General features: G+C 33.8%; 3 protein-coding genes across 8 annotated transcripts; 1 reads left to right on the forward strand and 2 right to left on the reverse strand.

Annotated features, from left to right (window-relative positions):
• Positions 1–4,323: 4,323 nt before the first annotated feature.
• LOC112709953 (F-box/FBD/LRR-repeat protein At5g56420) lies at positions 4,324–7,721 on the forward strand. Of its 5 annotated transcripts, none has more exons than XM_025761969.3 (5): positions 4,324–4,416; positions 5,009–5,874; positions 5,963–6,112; positions 6,198–6,499; positions 7,383–7,721. In XM_025761969.3, the coding sequence occupies exons 2-5, from the start codon at positions 5,023–5,025 to the stop codon at positions 7,390–7,392; spliced, it is 1,314 nt and encodes a 437-aa protein (XP_025617754.1). In that variant the 5' UTR covers positions 4,324–4,416; positions 5,009–5,022; the 3' UTR covers positions 7,393–7,721. The 5 variants fall into 5 exon arrangements, with proteins under 5 accessions (XP_025617754.1, XP_029144667.1, XP_029144665.1 ...); XM_029288834.2 differs by having other exon boundaries at positions 6,204–6,499; XM_029288832.2 differs by having other exon boundaries at positions 4,345–4,404.
• Positions 7,722–8,764: 1,043 nt separating this feature from the next.
• LOC112709954 (probable flavonol synthase 4) lies at positions 8,765–12,385 on the reverse strand. The gene is made up of 3 exons (XM_025761970.3): positions 11,578–12,385; positions 9,607–9,970; positions 8,765–9,040 (listed from the first exon to the last, which is right to left on the reverse strand). Exons 1-3 carry the CDS (start codon positions 12,102–12,104, stop codon positions 8,816–8,818), a joined length of 1,116 nt encoding a protein of 371 aa, XP_025617755.1. The 5' UTR covers positions 12,105–12,385; the 3' UTR covers positions 8,765–8,815.
• A 2,690-nt stretch (positions 12,386–15,075) lies between these two features.
• Positions 15,076–25,487, reverse strand: LOC112709955 (mediator of RNA polymerase II transcription subunit 15a). 2 transcript variants are annotated; one of them, XM_025761972.3, is made up of 13 exons: positions 25,257–25,487; positions 23,288–23,411; positions 22,307–22,418; positions 22,079–22,199; positions 20,586–21,821; positions 19,211–19,281; positions 18,624–18,698; positions 17,106–18,449; positions 16,620–16,961; positions 16,009–16,209; positions 15,826–15,914; positions 15,491–15,714; positions 15,076–15,145 (listed from the first exon to the last, which is right to left on the reverse strand). In XM_025761972.3, exons 2-12 carry the CDS (start codon positions 23,395–23,397, stop codon positions 15,507–15,509), a joined length of 3,909 nt encoding a protein of 1,302 aa, XP_025617757.1. In that variant the 5' UTR covers positions 23,398–23,411; positions 25,257–25,487; the 3' UTR covers positions 15,076–15,145; positions 15,491–15,506. The 2 variants fall into 2 exon arrangements, with proteins under 2 accessions (XP_025617757.1, XP_025617756.1); XM_025761971.3 differs by having other exon boundaries at positions 15,076–15,714.
• Between the last annotated feature and the right edge of the window lie 298 nt (positions 25,488–25,785).

The raw sequence follows: 25,785 nt of genomic DNA on the forward strand, positions 1-25,785 counted from the left end.
TGTACTGATATTGTAGTTCAGGACGTATATAAACTAGGAGATAGCAAAAAAGTTGAAGAAAAAAAAAAAGACAGTGAGAGATCGAAGAAGAGAAGACAATAATTTGGAGATTAAAGTTTTATAATTGAAAATGGACTAATTTAGATATTATTAAACAATTTCATGTACCAATTTAAATCAAATTTAAGTTTAGTACACATAAGCATATAGCTAAAATATTTACATGGCAGTTCACGCCCCACATCATCAACGTTTAGACGACATTTATGCAAAGGACTAACGAAGATGTACTTTTTCGAATTTCAGAGATTTAATTGATCATTTTTAAAAGTCGATGACTAAATTAAATAGCGATTTAAAATTTAGAAACCATTTTGGGCATTTACTCAAAACATATTAATAAGATGTCTTGGTATTTATAATCGTTAAATGATTCAGTCAAATATATCAAGTCATCTAATGATTTCCAATATTATTTTCACACAAAAATATCTTTATAGAAGTAATTACCTAAAAACATTAGCAATATTCATAAATAAGTATTGTCATGGAAAATTTTGAAATTGACAATAAGAAATTAAGAATATAAGAGCTAGTGCATTTATTATTTTTTGTTAGTAATTAACTAATAATATTTAAAAGTGTTGATTAAAAATATAATGTTTGGCTGCTAAATAAAATGTATTAAATTACTAGCTAAAAGTATTAGCCAATATAAATTAAAATTACTATTTTTAAAATGTTTCTTTTTTAGGATATTATAAATTAAAATTTGAGAATTTTTTTGTGTAGTTAACCCGTATATTTATGTAAAATTAATTAAACTAGTATAAAGATTTGAACTAATTATTTTATAAATTAATATTTTATACCTAAAATAACTGATCCTACATTATTATATTCAAAAAATAATTAATTTTTGAATTTATTAATTAAAAATTTATTTAAAATTTTTTATTAAATGACTGCCTAAAATCTTTTATATATTTACAAATTAGATATTAAAAAGAGTAAATGATCATTTCTGATCATAAAAAATTCGAGCATTGATAAAAATGATTACGGAAAAACTAAATAAATTTTATATTCATGCAAAATAAATTATATTCGACAAAAATATTCAATTGTTAAATTTTTGTCGACTTCATTTAAAAAATACGTTAAATTCCAAAATTGATCCTACCATCAATCATCTTTAACTTCCCACTATGTCGGGCTCTAAGCCAACAAAAATTTATAGTGGAAACTCAAGTGCAGTCGACTTCACGTAAAGTTGATAATCGAGAACCGTTAGATGATTTGACTGACTTGACTAAATTTTCATCTAACGACTGTCAACTATCAACTTCACGTGAAGTCGACTGCATCTAAGTTTTTACCAAAATTTATATATACCATGCTCCAAAACATAAACAAGCTCATCCCAACGAGTGTTGGTGATCAAGCCTTCAACAAGAACACTCATATCAATACCAACGACAAGCTCCGTGTGATGATAGTACCGACTCAAGCGAATCCCCCACCATGAAAATCCAAACACAAACTGTCATCTTAAAAACTTCACCTTCCTCACTTCGTATGTGTCCATTCATTAAATCCTAAAGCTCTTTACATCCCAAACCTTAATGATATACACCCCAAATCTTAATGATCTTATCAATCGAAGCAGTCACAATCAGGCACGGATCTAAGGAAGCTAAGTAGCCATCTTGACCCCAAAATTTTTAAAAAGTATATATATATATATATATATATATATATAATAACTTACATAATTTTATTTTAATAATTATATTATCTAATTTAGATTTTTTTATAAAATATACTAAGTTTTCTTCTGAATTTGTATGGTTGAAAGAAAAATTTTTATCTTACTTTTTTATGATAACTTATTTCGACTGTAGCTTTATTTTAAGAGTTATATTTTATATTTTATAAAAATATCGGTACTTTTAGATAATTAATAATTTATAAATTTTTTTTAAGTTTTTCAAACTTGTTATATTTGTTTTATATAATTCTCATGTCAAAAACAAAATTATTGAAAAAAATCTATATTTTTTTATATATATATTAATAAACAGATTTGTTACGCATCCAAATTTTATTGTCATCTAAGTTCAACCAAAGAGGCTCAATACCAACAAAAATCATTCTTACTAAAAGAGTTCAAAATCTCTCCGTATGAAAAACCGTTCTTCTTTCTCTTCTTCTTCTTTTCTGATGCTGCATCTTTTTTTTCCTTTTTAGTTATCTTTCTCTTTCGTTATCGTCATCATCAAAAACACCAACATTTTGCTAACATCTTTATTGGTTTTGATTTTTTCTGGTGACATCATTAAATAATTTCGATTTATTTCTTAGATTATTTGAAGTTCATTTGAATTCAGAAATGAATTCGATGTGCTTTTTGTTGATAATTGAGTCTTTTTTTACTGCTTGTTTAAAGCTGAACTAATTTCGGTTCATTTGTGTATTAATTTTGATTCACTTGATGCTGCTAATAAGAATTGACCAAAATTTTTATTTTTGAAGTAATTTTGGTTCATTTCTTAGTTTAATTGAGGTTCATTTGGATCTAGAAATGAATTTGATGTGTTTTTGTTGATGATTGAGTTTTTTTTACTATTTGTTCAAATCTGAACTAATTTCAGTTCATTTGTGTGTTAATTGAGGTTCACTTGATGCTGCTGATAAGTATTGATCAAATTTTTTATTCTTTAAGTAATTTCGATTCATTTCTTAGTTTAATTGAGATTCATTTAGGTCTAAACATGAATTCGATGAGTTTTTGTTGATTATTGAGTCTTTTTTTTTTAGCAAAAAAGAATGAAATTATTCATTATCATTTTATTCAATTGTATTAGATTTCATTCCATTCCATTCAATTTGTCTTGAAAGTCATCACAATTATGGGGACAAATTGTTCATCGACAACATACCTAGATTGCAAATGAACCGAAATATTATTATAACAACACTATTGTATAATAACAAATGAACCGAAAAGTATGCATTCTATAAACTCAGAAATTCCTGTGCATGCTATTTAAATTTAAATTCATAAACAACACTGATTTTAACAAAAAATGATAAAATTATTCATTATCACTTTATTCAATTGCATTAGATGTTATTTTATTCCATTCAATTTAAAATTGTTGAAAATGACGATAATGAAAGAGAAAGATAACGAAAAAGAAAAAAAGAAAAAAGAGGAGGAAAAAGGAAAAAATACCTGCGTACGCGAATTTAGAAAAAGAAATGGCAAAAGAAACGCAAAAAAAACATGCGCGTATTTATGTAAATGGTTTGTTAGACTTGATTGCTAATATAACTTGGATGCAAAGCATTATTGATTAATAAAATCTTTAAAAAATAACAATTCAATAATTATATATTATGCATCACTTATTTTTATATAATAAAAAAATAACAAAAAATAATTAAAAATTTTGTATAAAATTCTGTCCCGCACAATTGTGCAATCGATGTACTTATTCCAATAACAAATTAACGCTTCGAATTTGTGAGGAGAAAACACCATAGTAAACAAAAGTTCACAAACAACCCACACGCAGAGGTACAGACGTGCAGTTGTCAGAGAAGACAGACACAAAGACGTTGGCATGGCAGATTTTCATACGGCAGGGTAAACATAGTAGGAGTGTTTCTTGAAGGTGCGGAGGGAGGAGGGGTGGTCGAGGGTCCAGAACTTTACACTGTCAGTTTCAGGTGGTGAGAAAAGAGGCATATCAGGAAGTTGAAGGTTGAAGATGATTATTAGTAGGATTAATTTTAAAATTTAATTAGTTTTTAGTCAATAATTTAAGTGTATAATGGACTAAATCTTTGGTTTAATATGAATAAAATGAACATCACCCATACTATCTAGGATAACCATTCGGATAGTAAAGATAATAAGATTTTGGGATTTACAAAAAATCAAACTCTTGATATTTCGGATCGGATTTAAAGCTCTGATACTATGTCATAAAATTACTCATCCAAAAACTTAACTTAACAAAAAAAACATTAATTATTATATCTCTAATACTGAATAACCTCCATTGTACACATCGTACAAAATTTTCATTTTCTCCCAATATTTTCTCAATTTTTTTATAACCAATTTTATTAACGGACGAATTTTTTATAATAAAAAAATGACTATTACTAATCAATCAATCGAGATACCCGAGTGGTAAACAAAACAATGAATATCAACCAAATCCTTAAGTTGATTGAAAAAAAATTAAATTTGTTATTTATATTATCATCGTCAATTCCCAATTTTACCCTTCTTCGCTACCTTTTATTCTCCCTCAATGAACCCATTTTTTATTTGACATGCCCAGTTGACTCCTCTCCTCCACACACTACGACGAAGCCCTAGCCATCAAGGTGAAAATCCTGGTACCACTTACCTTCCCCCAATGCCTTGCATTTTTTGTTTTCCTTTATCCCTAATAATGTTGGCTTATTAGTTATTACACATTCACGTTGTTCTTACATTTCCCCTAATTTTTTCTCGTTACTCTTCACTCATACACTAATATAGACAAGTTTGAACGTTTAAAATAGGCTGTAACATCCTCTGTAAAATTTGATTTTACTTTTAGGGTTATTTATCTCCTTTCTTGATTCTCCGTCTTTCTTGCATTTCTTTTCATCTCCTGATTTTACCTTTAACCGATGAATGTTTTTCTTTCTTCCCGTATTTCGATTTGCTGTAATATCATTAACTAACATGAAAAAAAAAATGTTATTTATACCGAAATTGGTGTCTATGTCTATATGCCTATATCAACCTCACTCACTCTGGTATAATTATAAACCCTAAAAAAGTGACAACAAATAAAAATCATTTTTTTTTCATTTCATAGATAGGGTCTGAAGCAGAAGTTTTTGTTTTTGTTCTTTTATGGACATAGCCATTGACTTATCTGACTCTTTGCATATGATTGACATTTTGTTTGACCCACTCAAATGGCTGAAACATGAACAGCATAAAAAAGAAGCATGGCCACAGACATCATCAGCAGCCTACCAAACTCGTTGTTGTGCCACATCCTCTCATTCCTCCCAACCATAGATGCCGTGGGCACCAGCTTCTTGTCTCGCCGGTGGCGCCACCTCTGGAAGGATCTCCAAGCCTTTGATTTTGATACCCAACGCATTGGGAACAATGAGAGATTCGTGTCTTTTGTGGACACAGTTCTATCCCAGCGCAGGTTTTCCGACATCCGAAAGCTCCGCCTCATATGTGGGGCACACTTAGATAGCGGCAATGCCGTCGGAAGGTGGGTGCGAGCTGCTCTGGGGCCTTGCCTTCAAGAAATGCATCTCCTTTTGTATGGTGATGTTAGTAGCAACTATGTTGATGAAATATTCACATGTGCTTCGCTTGTTTCTCTCACCCTGGTGGCTAATCTTGTTTTGAATAATATATCTTCGGTTCATTTGCCTCTACTCAAGAATTTATCACTGGGCCCAGACGTACCTGTTGACCTCAACCTCATATCTGCCTGCCCTGCTCTTGAATATCTTTACTTCATTTTTGATGCATCGTTTTATCCTAACATTCACTTGCTCTCCCCCTCTTTGAAGAGGCTAAGATTAATAGAGGCAAGAGAAAGAGACTTTGATGATCCCATAATCACTGAGATTCAAATAGACGCCCCGAATCTTGAGTACCTCCGTATATACCTTGAAGAATCGTGTGTAAGGACTTTAGTCATCAGTGATTTTCCCAACATGATGGAAGCTTCTATTGATATTGCTCCCAAGGCTGAGCATGTTGATTGGGTACCCAAACTTCTCCAGGCACTCTCCAAGACAAAGAAGCTGGATTTGGGGGGATTTACCACCCAGGTAATATGCTTGTCGGTGTCTCATAATCCGTTACTCATTCTAACTTGCTTATTGGAATCTCTAAACCGTTGTGTTATCGTTCACACAGTGCTTGGTCAAAGCTCCAAATTTACACTTCCCAGAATTTAGCTACTTATGTCAACTGAGGATTTGTATTAGAAGTTTCAACTCTGGAGTCCTAATAAAACTGCTTTGCTGCTGCCCTAAGCTTCAAGTACTCAAAATTGATAACAATGGGGTATAAACATTTGCATAATTCCACCATTTTCTATTTGTTATTAATTGCCTGCATCCTTTGACAATTTTTTTTCCCATGTTGTTAGGTACAGTATTTTGGTGACCAAACTCCCCGTACTGAACCTAGCAGTTGGACACAGCCAGCCAGTGTACCTAATTGTGTTAGGTCACACTTGAACATTCTTGAATTTAGAAGATACCCAGACTCATTAGAGGAACGTGAATTTTTGGCTTATATCTTGCAAAATGCACTTGTTTTAAAGACATTTATAATTTACACTAACATTGGTTCATTTGAAAAGGAGAAAGAGCATATCCTTAATGAAATATCTGTCTTACCGAGGGGCTCTAGCATATGCCAAGTTGAAGAATTCACGTATGGCAAATGGTATGAACTCTCCTCTGCTCTGTGGTTTGCCATATCAATACTATCTCGAGTAATATAAATCTGAGTTTTCCTTATGAGGCATGTTTAAAAAATTGGTATGAAAATTGTGAAAAGTGAACCAGGGTCCATTCTGTATGTGAAAAATTAGTTATCTTATGGAAAGAATCATCTGTTATACTGCCATTTTATATAGGGTGTACTGGCATATATTTCACTGCTTCCTCATGTTTGCTGTCTGCACTTTTAACTAATGCTGTAGAATTTTCTTGAATTTGTTCTTTTATGATATTACATGAAATTGGGAAAAGGCGTTTGTCGTTGACTTGTATATGAAATTGGATTTCATGTATTTATATTATACAAAAATAAAGTGTTGGGTCAATTAAATAAGATTATAATATTTTAAATCGATCTTTTTCTAAGATTTTAGATTAAAAGCAACACATGGAAAAGCATTATTGGTATTCTAAAGGTAACTTAATTAAAGAAGACAGAATTGTATTTGTTAGGATTTTATGTACATGATTACACATTTTTTATTTTTTATATATATGATTGTGATATTACGTGAGATATATGCAATCCTTCCTTCACATGAATTATGACATGAATATTTGGTAAAAGTTTATTGATAATGCAAATATGTATGAATCGCGAATCGATAACGTAAACTGGAATTATACATATTGATGATATGCAAAATTAAATTTTAAATCATGGTCAAAAGTGCTTAAAGCCTTAAACAGAGCCTTAATTCTTGCGATAGAACTGTTCAACCTGCCCCTTTTGCATTATGAATCACACAGATGATATAAATATTGTTTTCTAATAGTTTTTTCTTAATCTGTCTTCTTACATTCAAGTAGTTTTTTTCTTTCCTCAGGCGGCTATAAAGGAGATGATTCCTATTGCTTCAGCATGGAACTGTGAACTTGAAAGGGTGGATTATATGAAGTATAAGAAGACTCTGACATCATGCTTTTGTTCTATACAACTTTTAATTTAAGCAACATAAACATAAGTTGTTGATGTTATTTTTAAACCCTTATTTCCTTTTTTCCCCCAACCATCTCTAGCTACCTAGTTGACATTATTTTCCTTCTTGAAAGTTGCAATTTAAACACTCTTTTATGTTCGGAACTATCTTATATTTGGGATTTGATGTGGCATTTTGGACTTAAAATGAAATGCAAATGAATGCGAGCACTGGACTTGTTCTTAATATTGGCCTTCCAATAACTGGACTTGTTCTTAACATTGGGCTTCCAATAACGCGCTTGTAAATCCCATCAATGTCTGTTGGGAGAACAAAGATAGACTGCTCTAGTTGTTTTCAAAAATTAACTAAAAAAGAAAGAAAAAAAAACAGAAGAGGTTTATATATATATATATATATATATATATTAGTTGTATTGTATACTCAATTTACAAATAAAATATACTAAAGAAAAAACTATGAATAAGTACACAAAATCAACACACATTCTGTGTTTTGTAGCTGGTATGTACTGGCTAATTTTCATTTTCACTGTGAGAGGAGGAAATGCAGTTTTCCTTTTCATAATATTTCACTTCAAAATGAAAAGACTATTTTACCCCTAGTATATTATAGAAAAAATTACATAGGACTCTAATCCCTTCTCATGTTGTACCAAGTGCAAATTGAACAACATAAGTAGATTGCTATATTACTAATAATAACACAAGGATCAACAGAGGTGTACACTCAATTGTTCTCTTATAGAATTAATTATTAATCTAATCGTTTTAAATTGATTAGAGGAAATTAAATATAAAAAAAATGAGGAGGCATGAAGAAGTGTACATGAATTAACCCAAGTTTCATGACCACCATGATTATAATGGCACCTTTCTGGACAGAAAGAGAGAATTTTTCTTTTAAGAGTAAACATGAAACTCTGTAGAATGGATGATGTGAAGTATAGGAAGACTTGACGTTGTGTTGTATAAGCTCTATGCAACCTTTAAGCAACATATATATAAGTTGTTAATTTTATTTTGAAACCCTTTTCTCCTTTTTCTCCCAACCATCTCTAGGTACCTAATTGAGTATTTGACAGTATTTTACTTTCTGAAAGTTGCAGTTTAAACACTTTATGTTCTGATCCATCTTAAATTTGGGATTTGATTTTGTTGTGTTTCTTTAGTAACTGTTATTCTAGTCTCTTCTGGTTTGATATTTGTTAGAGCACTTCTTAAATACGAAAATAATGATGGGTGTAGAAATTCAGAAATCACAGGGCATGAACCATGAATCAAACATCCTCTTGTATAAATGGACAAAGTCACATTTAACTAGTTCAAAAATTTGGTTACAGAAATCAGGACGTGATACATAAGGGTCAAAATTATAGCCAAAATGGCTTGCTGGGCAAGTGAAATAGTTCTTCCACTATTGGTTTGAATATCGTTTTTGGCATTGGTAGGATGATAGAGGAAGGCCATTGAAATGCTGTCTTCATTCTTGCCTCTAAATATTGGCCTCCCAATAACGTGCTTGTAATGCCCATCACTCATTCTCTGTTGGGAGAACAGATATAGATTGCTTTAGTTGCTTACAAAATTTAATTATAATAAAAAATAATAAGAAAAAGTCAAGTTAATATATAAGAATATTAGTTTTATTGTACATTCAATTTACAAAGAAAATATACTAAAGAAGAAACAATGAATAATTACACAAAATTAGCACACATTCCTGTGTTTTGTAGCTGGTATGTCTTAGGATTTTTGGCTGATTTTCATTTCCAGTGTTAGCGAAGAAAATGCAGTATTCCTATTCAAAAGAATATTTCACTTCAAAATGAAAAGACTATTTTGCCTCTAGTAGATTAAAGCAAAATTTACATAGAACTTTCCCCTCTAATCCCTTCTCATCTTGTACCAAGTGCAAATTGGACAACCCAAGGAGATTGCTATATTACTAATAATAACACAAAAGGGTCCACACAAAGGTGTATACTCAATTGTTCTCTTATAAAATTAGTTACTAATATAATCGTTTTAAATCGATGATTAAGAAAATTAAACAAAAGAAAAATGGGGAGGCATAAAATGGAGGCATGCAGAAGTGTAAATTAAATTACCTGAGTTTCATCACCACCGGTGATTATAATCGCACCTTCTTCTGGACAGAAAGAGAGCCAACTTTTCTTAGAGTAAACATGGAACTCTGTAGATCCATCGCATACATGAAAACCCAATGAGTGTGAGTAATCCGTTCCCCTAATCAGCATTCTAATCACATCATATTTTAAGGAGTTAGGCCATTGATCTTCTCTATTATCTCTGCAATGCTTATATATACAACATACTGTTCCAACATCATGCCCATGATGAACCAAATCCATATCATCAACTTCAATTTTTCTTGGAATCTTTTCCAGTATCACCGGTAAAATTTTCTCGGCCACAGTCTCGATGCGTAGCATGAGTTTTTCCATTTTCTTGCTGCAAAAAAGATTTAAAAACGTTGAGCAACAATTCGTGAATAGTTGTCATGGAATATCTTGATATTGACTGTAAGAATATACTTAGAATATTTTCAGATTTTATATTTATTTAGTTTGATATAAAATTAATTTTGTCATTATGTTTAAATAATATTCTTGACCTATAAATAAGTACTTTTTATTATACATTTTCTAAGCACCTGAATGTCAATTTATCTTTAGTTATTCTCATGAATTCATTGATAAGTGACATTACATGCGTGCAATGCATTACTCCTAATTTTGAGACAAATGGTTAATGGATGTGTAAAGTATAGTGCTCACTACTGCATGTGCAGTTTTTTTTAACAATAAATGATGAAGTGTAAAGATGTTTTGCTCCTAACTCGTGCAATTTCAGTTGATTATAGCCAGCTAGCTTAATTATTATGTTGGATCATAACTAAGCAAGAATAAACCAGTTACCTTTCCTCCACTAGCTTTGCGTGCGACAGAATAATTAGTGTGCTTCTTTTTCTCTTCTTTCTTTTAAACTACAGTGATTGAATGAATTTTATGATCATACTTTCTCACTTACAATAGCTGCTTGGTTATATATAATCAGTGTTGTTCACATGTGTTCAGTTAAATAGTTATGATTAATATAGGGGTTTAAAGTCTGAAATTAAAAGGTTAGTAACAAAATTTAAAGATGATAAAATCAATAAAATTTAAATTTAAAAATTACAATAAAAGTTGGCTAAAATTTAATTAGGTGTCATTAAATTTAACATTTATGTCACTTTTTAAATAGTGTCAAGTAAAAAGAATATTTATGCCCATTTAAATGTAAGGATATGTGAGCAACCACCATAAAGTAATCCAAATTCATGCTTAGAATTATTCTCCCTTTCTCTAATTTTTTGTTCTGTCAATATGTTCTAAAATCAAAATATTTAAATAAAATCTGTTCATCATTGTTATATTTTATAGAACAACAATAATTATCATCCTTCCATGACCACTAGTAACGTTTCTAAAACATATATATATGATATAATTATAAAGAAAAGAAAAAAAACATATGATTTGTTTTTCTTATACTTATGTAAACTCATCATATATTAATAAAAAATAATGCGCGACCTTATCTTAAGTGAAAACTACATCAAGATTTTGCAAATTTTAGTTCATATAGAGATTTTGAACATATAAATATTTATCTTATTTTCATTTTTTGTTATTGAACATATGAATGTTTATCTATATATAGCATATATACCGCCATAGAATTCACTTTCTAGTTAATAGCAAACAATAATATTCATCTTATCTAGTGTAGTGCCAATGATGCTTTATATCTAGTGGGGAACCAATAGTTGAGAAATCTTATATTTTAGAATATGATTACTACATGCAAGATTGAAATATTTAATTAATCACATATCACAATCCTCTCTTGGCATGCAGATATATAATCACCCTCTATATACATAATAAGTTCTAGTAGTAGCTAGCTATGTACTAATGATTTGTTAATAAAATGGATGCATTATATTACGTACATAGGGTTATTTATTATCTAATTATCAATTATTAATAATTAATTAACATAACGTTAATTACCTGAAATTTGGATATCCAATAGGCGAAATTCCCTCCATATTCAACTTCAACTCGTCTTCTCTGCACCACACGAACTCTTCACACATCTCACTCCCTTCTTCTTCTTCTTCTTCTCCGCCATGATACTCTTCATAACCCCAAGGCTTCTCCGGTGACCTCATCAAAGCCTCTCTCTTCACGGGCGGCACACCGAACACTCCGGCGGCGGCCTCCGCAGCAGACACCACGAGCTCCCTCGGAATCCCGTGGTTCATGAGCTGGAAGCACCCGATTTTCGCCATGGCGTCCAAAACGGCATCGCATTCCGCCTCGTCACGGTGAAAACAAAGAGAAACGAAGTCGACCTTTGGCGGAGTTTCTAGAAGCTTCTGTTTCGGGAAGAACTTATCGGGCAACACGAGATCAGGGACGCGGAGCGAGGATTCTAGAAACTCCGTTAAAACTTCGTCATTAGTTACCGACGATCGCCGTCCTGAGGCAACCGGAGACGGCGGCGGAGCGCGGAAATCGACGACGGCTTCCGGCATCGGTAACGGCGTTATTTAACTCTTAGCTGTTAACGGTTTTAGTTATGATATGTGTGTGTGTGGAAACTGGTGTGTGAGCGGTTATTTATTTGAACGGTTTTTGGTTTTGGAAGCGAGTGAGGGAGAGAGAAAAAGCGCGTGGAACAACGAGGGATTGATGGCGTGTCGCGCGCATTGGAGACATGAGGGGTTTCCGGCGAATAATTACGACGTCGTTTTACTTTTGCTTTCTTTTTCTGATTCTACTTTGTTTTTTTGGTTTCTTCGTTTTGCTTTACAGCAGTGGTACCAGTGGATGGCTCATCATTTTAAAGGAAAAGGAATATCTGAAGCATCATTTCCGGTAATTTTTGCAATTTCAGGTGGGGGCTGCCCATCTTGTGTTGTACTTGTACTAGTACTATATTTAAACAAAACTTATTTTACATGACACTTTCGCTAGGGAGATAATTGACTATTTGTACAAGAATTAATCTCTACATACAAATATTTTACATTTACAAGTTTTACAAGTCTGAACGAAACATATTCATTAAACGCACTGCTTGTTACGTGCCTTTTTAACAGAATTTTAAATCAATTCAAATCAATTAATGCACAAATATATAACTTTCATTTTTTAAAAGATTTCATTTCTTTTTTCGAATTTTTTGCCAAATTTGTTGGATATCCTTCTGCGTTCTCTTTTTGCTTCGTTTTGTTCGATTTTCATGGTTTTTGAAATCAAGCTTTGAAATGTTTTGAAGATAATGGAACTTCAGAAATACACCCAAACAATTACATAAATATACCCAAACGATTACAGAAATACACCTAAACAGTTACAAAAATACACCCAAACGATTACAAAAAGAATTACGGAAATACACCCAAACGGTTACAAAAATACACCCAAAAGATTACAGAAATACACCCAAAGAATTTAAAAAATACACCCAAAACAAGGGAGACAGTATATTTCTTCTTGAAATTTTTTAATGTTTTGCTGGTTAATCTAGAAGAAAAACCTAGAAGAACAGTAAAACAGTATCTTGAATAATGTTTCTTCCTTTTTCCTGGTGATTTTTTATGGAGATTTGTATCTTTTCTTTTTTATTTCTTCTATTCTTCGCGAGGAGTTGGAACGTTTATGCAGAATCGTAGTGGTTTATTTTGAATGTACCTTGAATTTGGATGGTTTGCATTTTGATTGAGGAAGAAGAGGAAGAGTGAACGTGTTGTGGAAGGGGTGTGTTTTTTTTGTTGATGGTTTGCGTTTTGATTGAGGAAGAAGACGAAGAGTGAACGTGTTGTTGAACGCGTGTTTTTTTCTTAGACTTGGAGCAACTTGTATAACTTGTAAGCCAAAAAGACTTGTATGTATAGTATGTCTCTTTGTACAAATAACCATCCGAGTATTAGGGATAATAAACATCTTCCCAAAAGCTTAAATTGATTTTGGGGTTCACCAAAATCAAACTTTTGACCTTTTGGATCTAGTGGTGTAATACCATGTCATAATACCACTTATTCCAAAAGCTTTAACTGATGGAAAAAGATAACACTAATAGTTATATCTTTAATACTCCCTAAACCTCCATTGTACACATTGTACAAATATTCTATTGGCTCCTCATACTTTTCCTTTACATCATTATTTAATTATTGTTCATTTATTTAAATCATTAAATGACTACGCTTTAATGGTTGAAAATAATTATTTTTGCAGATATAGTGATACAAAATTAGATGCATACATAGAATTTTTTTATATTATACATCAAAATTAAATTGATATTATTTTATATATTAATATATATTATGTATTTTAATATGTATTTTATATATGTAAGTATATATATTTTTTAATATATAAAACTAAAAAAGTTTATATAACCGAGACATGATATAACATACATACAGCTCAAAATATTTAAAACTAAAATACACACTAGGATCATGTATTTAAGTCTTATGATATTTTTCTTTGTCCTTATCTCAGTTATATTCTACCATATTTGTGTATGTTTTGTCCCATGACACTCTTAATAACTGATCTTAGGAGTTCAACATATCAGGGGGTTTGTTAAAAATGAATTAGTGAATTAAGGATGAGAAATCAAACTTGTTCAATTGGTTATAATCTAGGTTACTGTGATGCGTGAAAAAGAATACGTGTATGACTGCTCCTCTTTTATCAACGATAGAAAATGATGCAGTACAAAAAGCCAAAAGCTAGAAGCTCCCCAATGCTAAAAGTAAATACAGTGATATTTAAATTAATTAAATAATAATAAATTTTTAAAAAAATTGAATAAAGACTGAAAGTTAAAAGACAACTAACATTTTTCAAGTAAATATTAGACCAATTATTTAAATCTAAACAAAGATAAGTTAACAAGATGCCCCATTGATCCTGTTCGTACAAGAACAATGACAACCTTTATCAGCCAAAATCGAACCTATATTAGATTTAATGATCCCAATACTTTTCATATCCCTAACCTTAAATTTGGGAAGTCGCTAATATTCACAAGTATTTTGACTAATTCAATCCGATTTAGCTATTTATTTATCGATATTCAAATCCAAGACCAATGATTAAATGATCGAGATGTTCATCACTATGATCAATTCTATATTGGTAAAAGTAGAAAACATATGCCCAAAAAAAAGGCAAACAGAATAACAAATTTGGACTATATAACAATAAATAATTAGGATTAAAAAGATGAGAACTCACTACAGGAGTATATGACCGTTTAGAAACTTGTATAACTTTCTAGCTTTAATTTTGGTCATTCATACAAAACTTAACGGTCTAAATTTTCCTTATATACTAAATTTCTCATGTCAATATATAGACGTGAAATGTTAAGAGTGCCAACACTTTTAGTGTAAAAAAGTAATGAGTTGAGTAATATTAGCTCAAATACAAGGCAAAACAAAAAAGAAGAAAATATATTGGTCACCGAGCAAGTAACAAGAGAAATATGCTAATTTGACAATCCACTTCTTATAACTTCCCTGTAATTCTCCCATAGCTCTCTTGATACAAATTTCTGCATAAAGTGTATAAATTTGCACGGAGAAACATGTTACATGACATCGAAAGAAAACATACGAGAAAACCCTATTTGCAAATATTTAGTCTCCGAAGTCCACCACTACACAAATTGCCCTATTCTTTGTCAATAATAATAACAACCAACAGCTACATTACAGCAACATTCATAACTTTAAGGGTACATGACCGTGGCAATCTGATTAATTCACATATTTACTACAGCAGGCATTATCTTAGGCGTCTGTCTTGTATAAAATGTCTTGTATAATTGACAATTTGACACAATGACGAGTTCCAATCATTACAGAGCCCAAGGCAAAACAAGGGATAAAAGGGGTACCATGTCAATGCCACGATCATGCACTGGTCAAGCAATCCTCCCAAGTGCCATACTTAGAACTGAAGCTTCCTCCACCACTCTGTTGAGCATGCTCAGAAATAACTGTGCGAGCGCAGATATCCCAGGTCCTTGCAATCTCCCCAAGAGACATTGGTTGTGATAAACTTCTCAGGGATATGCTAAACCTCGCCTTTGCCTTCAGTGAAAGATCTTCGTTCTCCTTACTGTCAACATCAATTTATTGTTTTCATTATCATTAAAGCCAGAAGACTTGCCAGCAAATATAAGGAAAACTAAGGAAATGGGAATATAGTAGTTTCAATGCTCATTCTCACCTGGATTCAACTGGAAACTTGTCAAGAAGTAAAGGAGAACAATTAGGATAATTTGTAGGAACAAGCAAGCGCAGGGGTTGAATCGGTGACTGCATACAATAAATAAAGTTAAGTTCTTTTATATATATATATATATGAACAATTACTGAATGTGCAAATGGCTTAAGCATTCTAAAAGCCCACCATCTGTGCAGAAGCATATTGGGATTTTAAGCTCGGACTGAGAGCCACAGCAACAAAGGAACATTTGACAACGGTCCCTTCTGCCCCATCAGCAGCTGCAGCAGCTGAAGTTGGATCAACTTCTTCTTCACTTATATCTACTACTGTGTCAATAAGTCGCTGATTAATCTCCCTGATTTCTTCCAAAAGTGCATGATTAGCCTACCATGTACAAATAAAGTTCTCATCAGCCATCGAACACCAAAACAGCAAATGTTCCCACACATTAAATTTTTCAAAGAGATCTCACTAAGCCAACAACATTGAAACAAAGCCCTTTCCCACTAGTTGGAGATGGCTAAAACCCTCAAGTGAGAACAAAAACAATAGATACCAGGTGCCAAGCTCATGTCATCCAAAGGGGCATATAACAGTCATTTGCAAAATATGTTTCTTTCGAAGTCTAGATCCCTAGAATTTGCAATAAAGAAAAACCATGATTAACAAAAACTTTAAATTTAGAAATAGAGTTTAAATAAATAGAAGGTATATGAGTTATAATCCACGTAGTTAACTCCATTAGTAGTAACAGGAAGCCCAAAAATGAAGGCAGTAAAAGAAAGCATAAGTACCTCAATCCTTGGCTTCTTGATGCTAGACGTTGCAGTTGACTCCAAATCAGATGCCTCCAAAGTTAATTGCTTAATGCTATCGTTCATGCTACCAGCAGATGATGCAACATTCAAAGGTGTAGCATTAGTGTAGCGCTTCATCCTCCTGGTTCCATTGGCACCATCTTGGGTGATGAAATTTCTGGCCTGAAGACGACAGTTAGTCATGGCAACCAAGTCTTCCCCGACAGCAGCTCTGGATCCATTACCTGGAGCCGATCCTGCTATTCTATCATTCATGCTGACAACTGAACCAATATCACTGACTGCGGCAGTTAATGCTTTGGATGACATGGATTTCATCTGAATCACGATTAAGGCATAAATTTGTCATTTATAAATCCAAAATTAAAACAGTAGATAACTGCAGAAACTCTTATCAACAAATCTAAAATACTTGAAGGTCACACACACCCATCAGGCCAGCTTAAGATTAACTGGACTAACCACTTTAATTAGGCGCTCAAGAGGCTGATCAGTTACAGATGACTTTCCAGAAGTGGGTGCCAAGGCATTACCATGAGGACCATCTGGGCCACTAAACTCCGCTAGTAATGGGGAGGCTGATATCCCAGGAGTTCCAATGGCAAGGGATTGAGCAGGTGCTACTGTGCTACTTGTTTGTTGGTGTCCAACATTACCAGCGTTTGACATTGTAGAGAGCCCAGCAATGGGCTTCTCAGAATCTCCTGGCATAGGAGATGGAGCCAAAGGAGGTGAAGGAGTAGGGCCTACAAAAGGTGAGTTGGCAGATTGCAGAGGAGTACCAGCTTTTGTGAGAGACGGAGGATGATTTTGTTGGTCAACCTGAGGAGATGAATGCTGTAGAATCTGAGGAGACGCAGCCTGATTCCCTTGTTTCAGCTGTTGATGAGTTAAAGCTGAACGTTGGTTGGAGTTAAGATTTTGCTGAAAGACACCCGGCTTAATACCGATTGCTTGCCTCACCTTTATATCGGTTACTTCATTCATTTGGTGATGTTGTTGCATTTGATGTGTCTGCAATTGTGCCGGCAACTGTTGCTTTGCTGACTGGTGTAACTGCTGCTGCTGCTGTTGCTGTTGCTGTTGTTGCTGCTGCTGCTGCTGCTGTTGCTGTTGTAGCATCTGCTGCCTCTGTATCAATTGCCGCTGTTGATATTGCTGTTTGAGCTGTTGACTCTGCAATATCTGCTGTTCATGCTGTTTTAGTTGCTGCTGTTGAAGCATATTTGAACCTGGCTGGAGGGAATTAAGATTTGATTGGATGATATTTACCCCACCTTGTGAAGACAATGAGTTAACGTTACTTTGCTGAGGAGCACTAACAGGGTTCTGTTGAAGGGAACTCACTGGAACCTGCTGCAGAGAGTTAATAGCATTGCCTTGTCCTGAATCTAAATTGGTACCGGGTTGCATTGAATTGATCATATTTTGTTGTGCTGGTGATACAACAGACATCTGCATACTTGTTATATTATTCTGCTGTGTCATCGGTACAGAACCTTGTATATTTGTTGTTTGCAACTGAGAGTTCATTTGATTTTCATGAGACTGGACCTGAGTGACTTGGGATTGTGACTGTGACATTGAGTGTATATGAGTTGGGGGAAGTTGTCCTGGGGCTTTCCTAGGTCTATTTGTATTTATGAAGTTTATAATCTGCTTCTCATATGAACTCATTTTATCCTTGTAATTAGGTAAAATGCTTCCCTTGGACACCTGGAGGAATGCTATAATACGCTCCAACATCAATTTAAATACCTTCAGCTTTTCAAGTTGATCTGACTTTGGTTGGTTGGGTAAATCATGCTGATAGGGAAAAGATACAAGGTTAAACAAATTTATGTTATTCTTAAAGTAAATAAATAAATGAAGGGCTTCATTCAAGATCAGTGAAGAACACTTGAAAGTGCTTAACACACTGCAAACTCCACGGAAAATAATTCTTTACCCATAGCAGCAATAAAAGAACACAGAACGTACCTGCTGAAGTTTAGAGGCAATTTTCTGGTACATTTCAGTCAACTCTGGCAAGTAATTTTCTTTCATGATTTTGATCTGTATGTTCAAATAATCAAGAATCAAATAACTGGCATTAGAAACCTTGAAATATCTCATGCAAGCAATATGCATCATAACAGAATAAATAAGTTGGAAAAGCAGCCGCCGCCAGTCTTTTCCTACTTTTAGAAGAGGGGGGGTGTTGAACATAATGTTTGCACTGAAGATATACAAATCAAAACACAATATCAGATTAAACATTATGATGCATCTGCCTTGATAGCTGATGCTAGTAAGTGAGGATGAGTAAGGTACTAATAAAAAAGATTCACGGAAGAGGATATTCCTGCTCAGGGTAGAAACCAATAGTTTTCATTAATATAGTCCACACTATTTTAGAAATAATATGAAGAAAAGTTTCACTGTTGCACTAACAGAGAGATCTTAATGATATCACTAAAAAAAACCCTCAAAATAAGTGCCATCAACTTCCATTATTTAACTTAGGGTTCATTTGACTAATTTCTGTTGTTCAATCCAAGAAAAGCAATGAGGAAGTTGCCTATTACCTTCTGATACACTTCTTCTTGCCAATCACCAGCACTTGGCTGTCCAGTTTGTGCAGTTGAATCAACAGAAGCTACAACAGATTGTGACATACAAACATAAGCAGCATACAACAAATGTAGACATTTGAATTTAGAGAGAAAGAGGGGGGGGGGGGGGGGGGTAATTGAAAATGAACTAAAAAAGACCCTGCAAATTATAACATACATCATTATATAGTAATATACTATGCTCTCACAAAGATGCTTTCAGCAATATGGGATTTTCCTATGGGCTATTGACCTGTAGACTAATAAGTAAAGGTGTTTTGCAATAGGAATCATAAACTTGAATTGACAAATGTACAATAATGCATCACCACAGTTTCTGAAGCAAGGAAATAAAATTTATCAAGACTAAATATTACAAAATGAAAATTAGAAGGCAATTGTCCCAAATTTAAGAGAGGATTGCACTGGTGGTGTGGGAGAGATCATTATGATAATTTAACGAAAAAAGATAAGCACACAAATCACAAAACCATACAAAAATATGGTAAACTATACTTGTCAATTTTTTTTTCATTTTCATCCTCTTTCTTTGACATTTTTTGTTAGTGACAGTAGCATAAGAGGCTTATCAAGGATGTCGAAACCACACTCCTAAATGTATAATTATATGCCTGTAGATGTTTGAAAGGCTGAAGTATTCGCAGCAGAAAACAACTCTAATCAAGCAGGAACTTTGATTGTGCAATCTCCACATTCCCAGCAATCGAGGGTTTGGATTTATCTGGTGCAAAAACCTAGCCTAAACCAGGAAACTACCCCAAACGCTAATCCCTCATTCAGTAAAAGCTCACATCTGCTGCAACAATTGTACTGCTTCAGAACTAAAATTGAAGTGTATTGATCTGAAATCCAAAAATTGGTGCAAGTTTTGCTGTTCTTTTCTACTTCGCTACTGTTTTGGTCTGCCCTTGTGATTCTGATCTGAGTGGACGTGCTGCTCTTCCCAAGCTGTTGACATTGTAACCATTATTCTGCGTCTTCATTTCTTCCGTTCTCCTTACCCCATTTTAGCTATATTGCAATGCTTTGCAATTCAGTTAAAAGCTATTCGTTTTCAATTAAATGTTAGGATATGTAACTTGTGACCTTTAGTTTATTATAGGGCTTAGAGCTACTTACAGTTTTACATCTATTATGTATTTTGAATGAGTTTATTCATATTTTTGTTGCAATTTCATGGTTAGTATGGCCAAAAACAGGATCTCACAGTCTACGAGTCCAATCCCTATATGATCCACAGGGTAGGATCAACAAATTTGACAACCGTGGAGACATCAATTTATAGAAGATTAAAGACTGAAAAATGCATAGTTGAGCATCTACATACTCGATGAAGTTTCTGGAATGGGTCTCTGCGATTGATATAATTGCTTTTGTTGATCAAGAACACTTTGCTGTTGAAGTAAGGAGCTTGATGCCTGAAGTCTTTGCATATCTCGTTGCAACGGATTTGTCTGCTGCTGCAAGCCCAATTGCTGTTGCAACTGTGCAGGCTGAGATTGAACCTGAGCCATCATTTGCTGCTGTGGAGCCTGTGGTTGTGGCTGCTGTGTTTGGGATGTTAACAAATTTGATGCATTTTGTTGTGACTGTTGTTGCAATGGAACCTTCGATTGTTGTAGCATGTGTGCAGAGTGCTGGCTTGTTTGCATGCCTGAGTTGACATTATTTGCCAACTGTTGTTGCATATTTGATAAGTTATTTTGTTGATTTAATAATTGTTGTTGTTGCAGGTTCGAGAGATTATTCTGCTGAGGAACCAACCGCTGTGGTTGTTGCATATCACCAACATTATTTTGTTGTCCAAGCATTGATGCATGTTGCATGTTTGTTGTATTTGCCTGAGATCCCAAAAGCTGCTGTTGTTGTTGTTGCTGCTGCTGCTGCTGCTGCTGTTGTTGTGGAGCCAATATTGACTGTTGAGACATTTGTGTCTGCTGCGGATGAATAATAGATGCCTGTTGTTGCTGCCTCATAACTTGGGGGTGTTGTTGAAGCATGGACTGTGTTGACTGTTGGACATTATTAGATTGTTGATTGTGTTGCATGCTAGGTATAGAGGATGTCTGCATTGTTTGCATCATGGACTGCTGAGAGGATTGCAACTGATTTGGTTGTATAAGGTTCTGCTGTTGCTGCTGCTGCTGCTGTTGTTGCTGCTGCATTTGGATCTTATGCTTCATAATTTGCTGCTGAAGCTGTTGCTGTTGCTGTTGGTACATATATTGCTGTGAATTCTGTGACTGCTGCTGTTGCTGGGGAACAACCTGCTGCCTTCCAGGTATTTGTCTCTGGGAACCAGGAAATACATTTTGCATATTGGAGTTCTGCCCAAGAGTGCTCCCGACTGAATTTTGTCCAGGTATAGTCTGCACGCTGGAATTCTGGCCAACATTTTGGATGGGAGTCGGTGCTAGACTAGAAACTGGTGGCAAGTTTGGTTGTGATGCAATGGTATTCTGAATGTTCTGAGATAGAAGCTGCTGGCGTGGCTGGGGTTGGTTAGGCAATGGCATAGGATGTTGCTGCCCTGCATTGTGAACTTGAGGCTGCATAACGAGTCCTAATTGAAACAAATAAATAAAAAATTGCCCAAGTCACTGTGTGAAATCAAAGCCAATATGAATTGCTAACATAAGAATGATTTCAACGTAAAAACATCTGACAAGGATCAACTGCAAGACAAATCAGAGAAAATGCCATTTCAAAGCAATAGGACAGTATGTAGCCCCAGCAGCTAAAGCTGACAAACAAGAAACAACTCAAGAAGTCAGATATTATCAGCATGCTATCACCACACGAACACCCTTAAATGCTAACCTGGATCAGGAGGTTTGTTGCTAGTCCCACCTTGATTTGATGGTAAATTACCAGCCATATTGCCTGGGTTTTTAGTCTCCATAGTAAGCATCTTCAAAGAGATTTTCCTCAGATAGTCAGGCTGAAATAAGGGCCACATCAAATCATCAGTCTTCCTTATCATATATGTTTGCAAAGGTGAACCATAAATGAAAATGGTAATTGCGAAAACCCTAATTAGGGATATACCTGGCTTGTTGCAGCAGTAAAAATCTTCTCCTCAAATCTTTGAGCAATCTTCCGAAGTTCATGCAAACCCTCTTGACCAGAAACAGGAAGGTGCCTTTTTAATGTGTCCATTCTGCGGAAAAATAAAATAACAATTAACTAATACAAGTGATCAAGATCTTAGACTCAGTATTATATAATCTAACGATGGAACATTATTAGCATGTAAAAGTCCTTATTGAAATCATCAATTTACATTATTATTCCCCTACCTACAGAAAAGGAAGGGGAAAGATGTCGTAATACAACTCCGGCAACAAGAACATAAATGTAGAACATCACAGTGAAAGCCAAATACACATGCAAAACCGGCGTGAGGAGATTTCTACTTGAAGAAACTGGCATCACACTCCATAGAAAAGAACCAATGTTTGCAAATATAGTGACCAAAAACAAAACTTTCTTCCTCCTCTCTCAAAACGTACTGAATTTTCAAAAGACACACCAATTCTCACTCATCATGCCAAAAGCTTATTCCAGCATACAATGCAATGCAACACCCTGTGATTGAATTATGTTTGGGGTTTATCCACAAGTGTGATTATGCCTGTTTGCCAATCTAAGAAATATGTGTGACACTTGCATGCTAAAATTCATTCACGGAACATGAATATGAAATTGAAAAATCACTATTCAGCCCCGGATAAAAAAGGTGTAACATTTGGTTGGCAGCAGAATTCAATAAATTGGGACGGATTCTTAAACCATAATCACATAGAAATTTGAGCACCTAATAAAATATACGCACTAGACAATTACACAGTATGCTACTATGCTCATGTTCTTTAACCACACTTTCTTTTTCTTTTTCTTTTCTAATGGACCATAAATAGGAAGTAAATTTTGTCAACGCATTTAACAAACGTGTTCTTTTGACATGCAACAGTTAAAAAGATATAAATCACATCTGGGTACAGGCACAACATTAAAACTGAATCTTACATTTTATTAACAATTCTTTGGCGGGACTCAGGCTGCAGTTGACTTCTCCAATCATTATTATCCATAATAGGTTCAGCGCCTTGATTAGGTCTCCAATTATTGGTATCCATTAAATCGACATTAACTGGAACACCAAAAAAGAACATTCTTATCAAATCAGCCTCTGAAAAGAACACATAAAGGGAGTTTTTGTATTTACAAGGCATTAAAAATATCATCAATAGAAATTGTTGATATACCACGTAGTCCTACACTGGACATCCTCAAAATCTCTTTAAATAAGTTTTGATTGTAATAAGATAGAATGCAACCAAATGAGCATAATCATCTGAATCGTGACCCACCATACAACAAGCTACTATCTTGATTCCCCTCGACAATAATGTAAACTTGATGTAAATGGACAACAGAGTATTAAGGATGACTCAGTTTATACAGGCTTTGTAAAGATACTTCAAGCAATATTAACAGCTGCTTATCTTTAATAAACAAAAGATGTCAAAGACACGTCAACCCACCAATAACTTCAGAATAATCCAAACATGGAAATCAAATCAAGAGCATTATTCGACAAATGATTATCATAAATTAACATTAAATGTTCAACAGACATGCTATATAAAATCAATTAAGGATTTCCAAAAGAATAAACTTAAGATTCCATAAATTGCAGTCAATGCAGTAGGTGAAAACCAAATCTGTTTTTTTTTCCCAGTTAACACGGCATTCAAAGGTTGTATGGGACTAGGAATGATAATTTACTAACTTGAGTCTACTACCGATAAATACGAAGCAAAGCAAGGTAACTGAATTCATAGACCCAAGGATGCCTCAAGTCTGACAAGCCAGGATCATTCAAGCCAATGTCCCAAGCCAAGGAAGTTAGGAAAAAAAAAGACCATGATATCCATTATCCAACCTAAATTATTCTGAACCACAAGTTATCATGGTAGGATTATAAAAGGCATGCACTGAAAATATGCCCAACATCTTGACCCATTTAAAAACACACCCATTTAACTCTCCACTGGAGCGACTAGGAAGGGGCATAAGTCGGAACAAAAACAGCATATGACCTAAGCAACAACCTCAACCCAAAACGTTCATCTATACCAAAAAACCAGCAATATACTAGTTACTAATTCTTTCTTGATTGTAAATGCTTTTGCATATACTCCACTTGACAGTGCTTGGTGAGTGGTGCACAATCTTTACAGACAACCTCAGAAACAGGCACCCAAACAACTTTATACCCAAGACACAAAAAAAAGTAATAATCCTCTTACAAAGAGAGGAATGATAATTGATGTCTCTACATGTAGCAAAAATGTTGGCACAGCATATAACTTTTTTCTTATGCTAAAAGAATTCCATTTATTTTTCCCCCTACCTTTTCATTTCAATAGATTCTCTTCTTAACCATGTTATGTTTGATTTTCCAGTAACAGAGGGTAAAATTCCCACTGCCGGAGGCATACTTTATGCTCCTTTCCATAAGCTTGTCGAGTTATTACCAATTCTGTGGCATCTCCGGTGCGAATACAGATAAGTTTGAAGGGGTAATCACTAAGCAATTCCCATATTCCAGTTCTGAGTTGTTTTATTTTGGCCAACAATAAGGTAAAGATTTTCTGCCCTAACATGTATCCCTCTACAACTTACTACCATAATTTTCAATCACATAAGATTTTTAAGCTAAATCAAACACAGCTTAAACTATCAAATTCGTTAAACGGATGATATTTCCCCCAATTAGATATCTCTGAGCTTCTTCCCGATCACTGGAAAACCCGCAATTTCCACTCAGCCTTTCAATGGAACATTACCAATCGTACACCAAAAACAAAGATAACTCATCAATTAAAGTTAATCCAATCGTAATACTGGGAAATCAGCGACGAAAATTAAAAACCAAACCACGGGAATAAACGACGAACGGGAATGTTAGAGAGAGAAAGATAAAAGAAACCTGGAGGAGCTGCGGCGGTTGTTAAATAGAGATTCGGAACGGTGGCGTGTGGAGTGTGAGGGAATCGGAGAATTGAGGGAAACGAAGAAATTGTCAGCTAAATTTTGGGGTTGTTCCTTCTTCACCCACTCATTACATCGCCGACTTTAAATTTAGCTGCTTTTGTCAAACTTTTTTCTTTTTCAACACTAATTTCAGCAGTTACAGTTGTGCAATAAAACCAAATAAAAGTAAGTAATAATAGTATTTTATCATTTTTTTAAACTTAAAATAATTATAATAAATATAATATAAATGTATTAAAGAGTAAAACTAAATTTAAATATTTATTCAGATATAAATTTATAAAAATATTCTATTTATAGTATACTAACACACGGTCATCAAATGAATCATCATATATTTGTTATATTTATATATACTAATTCACGTTTTCTTCTAACTAAATATTCAGCTATTAGAATAATTAAATATGTAATATGCTAATAGTTAAGTTTGTTTAAAGTAATAATACTAGAAAATTTTTATG

This window comes from Arachis hypogaea, chromosome 9 (genome assembly GCF_003086295.3).
Source record: "Arachis hypogaea cultivar Tifrunner chromosome 9, arahy.Tifrunner.gnm2.J5K5, whole genome shotgun sequence".
In the NCBI taxonomy this organism is placed as follows: domain Eukaryota; kingdom Viridiplantae; phylum Streptophyta; class Magnoliopsida; order Fabales; family Fabaceae; genus Arachis; species Arachis hypogaea.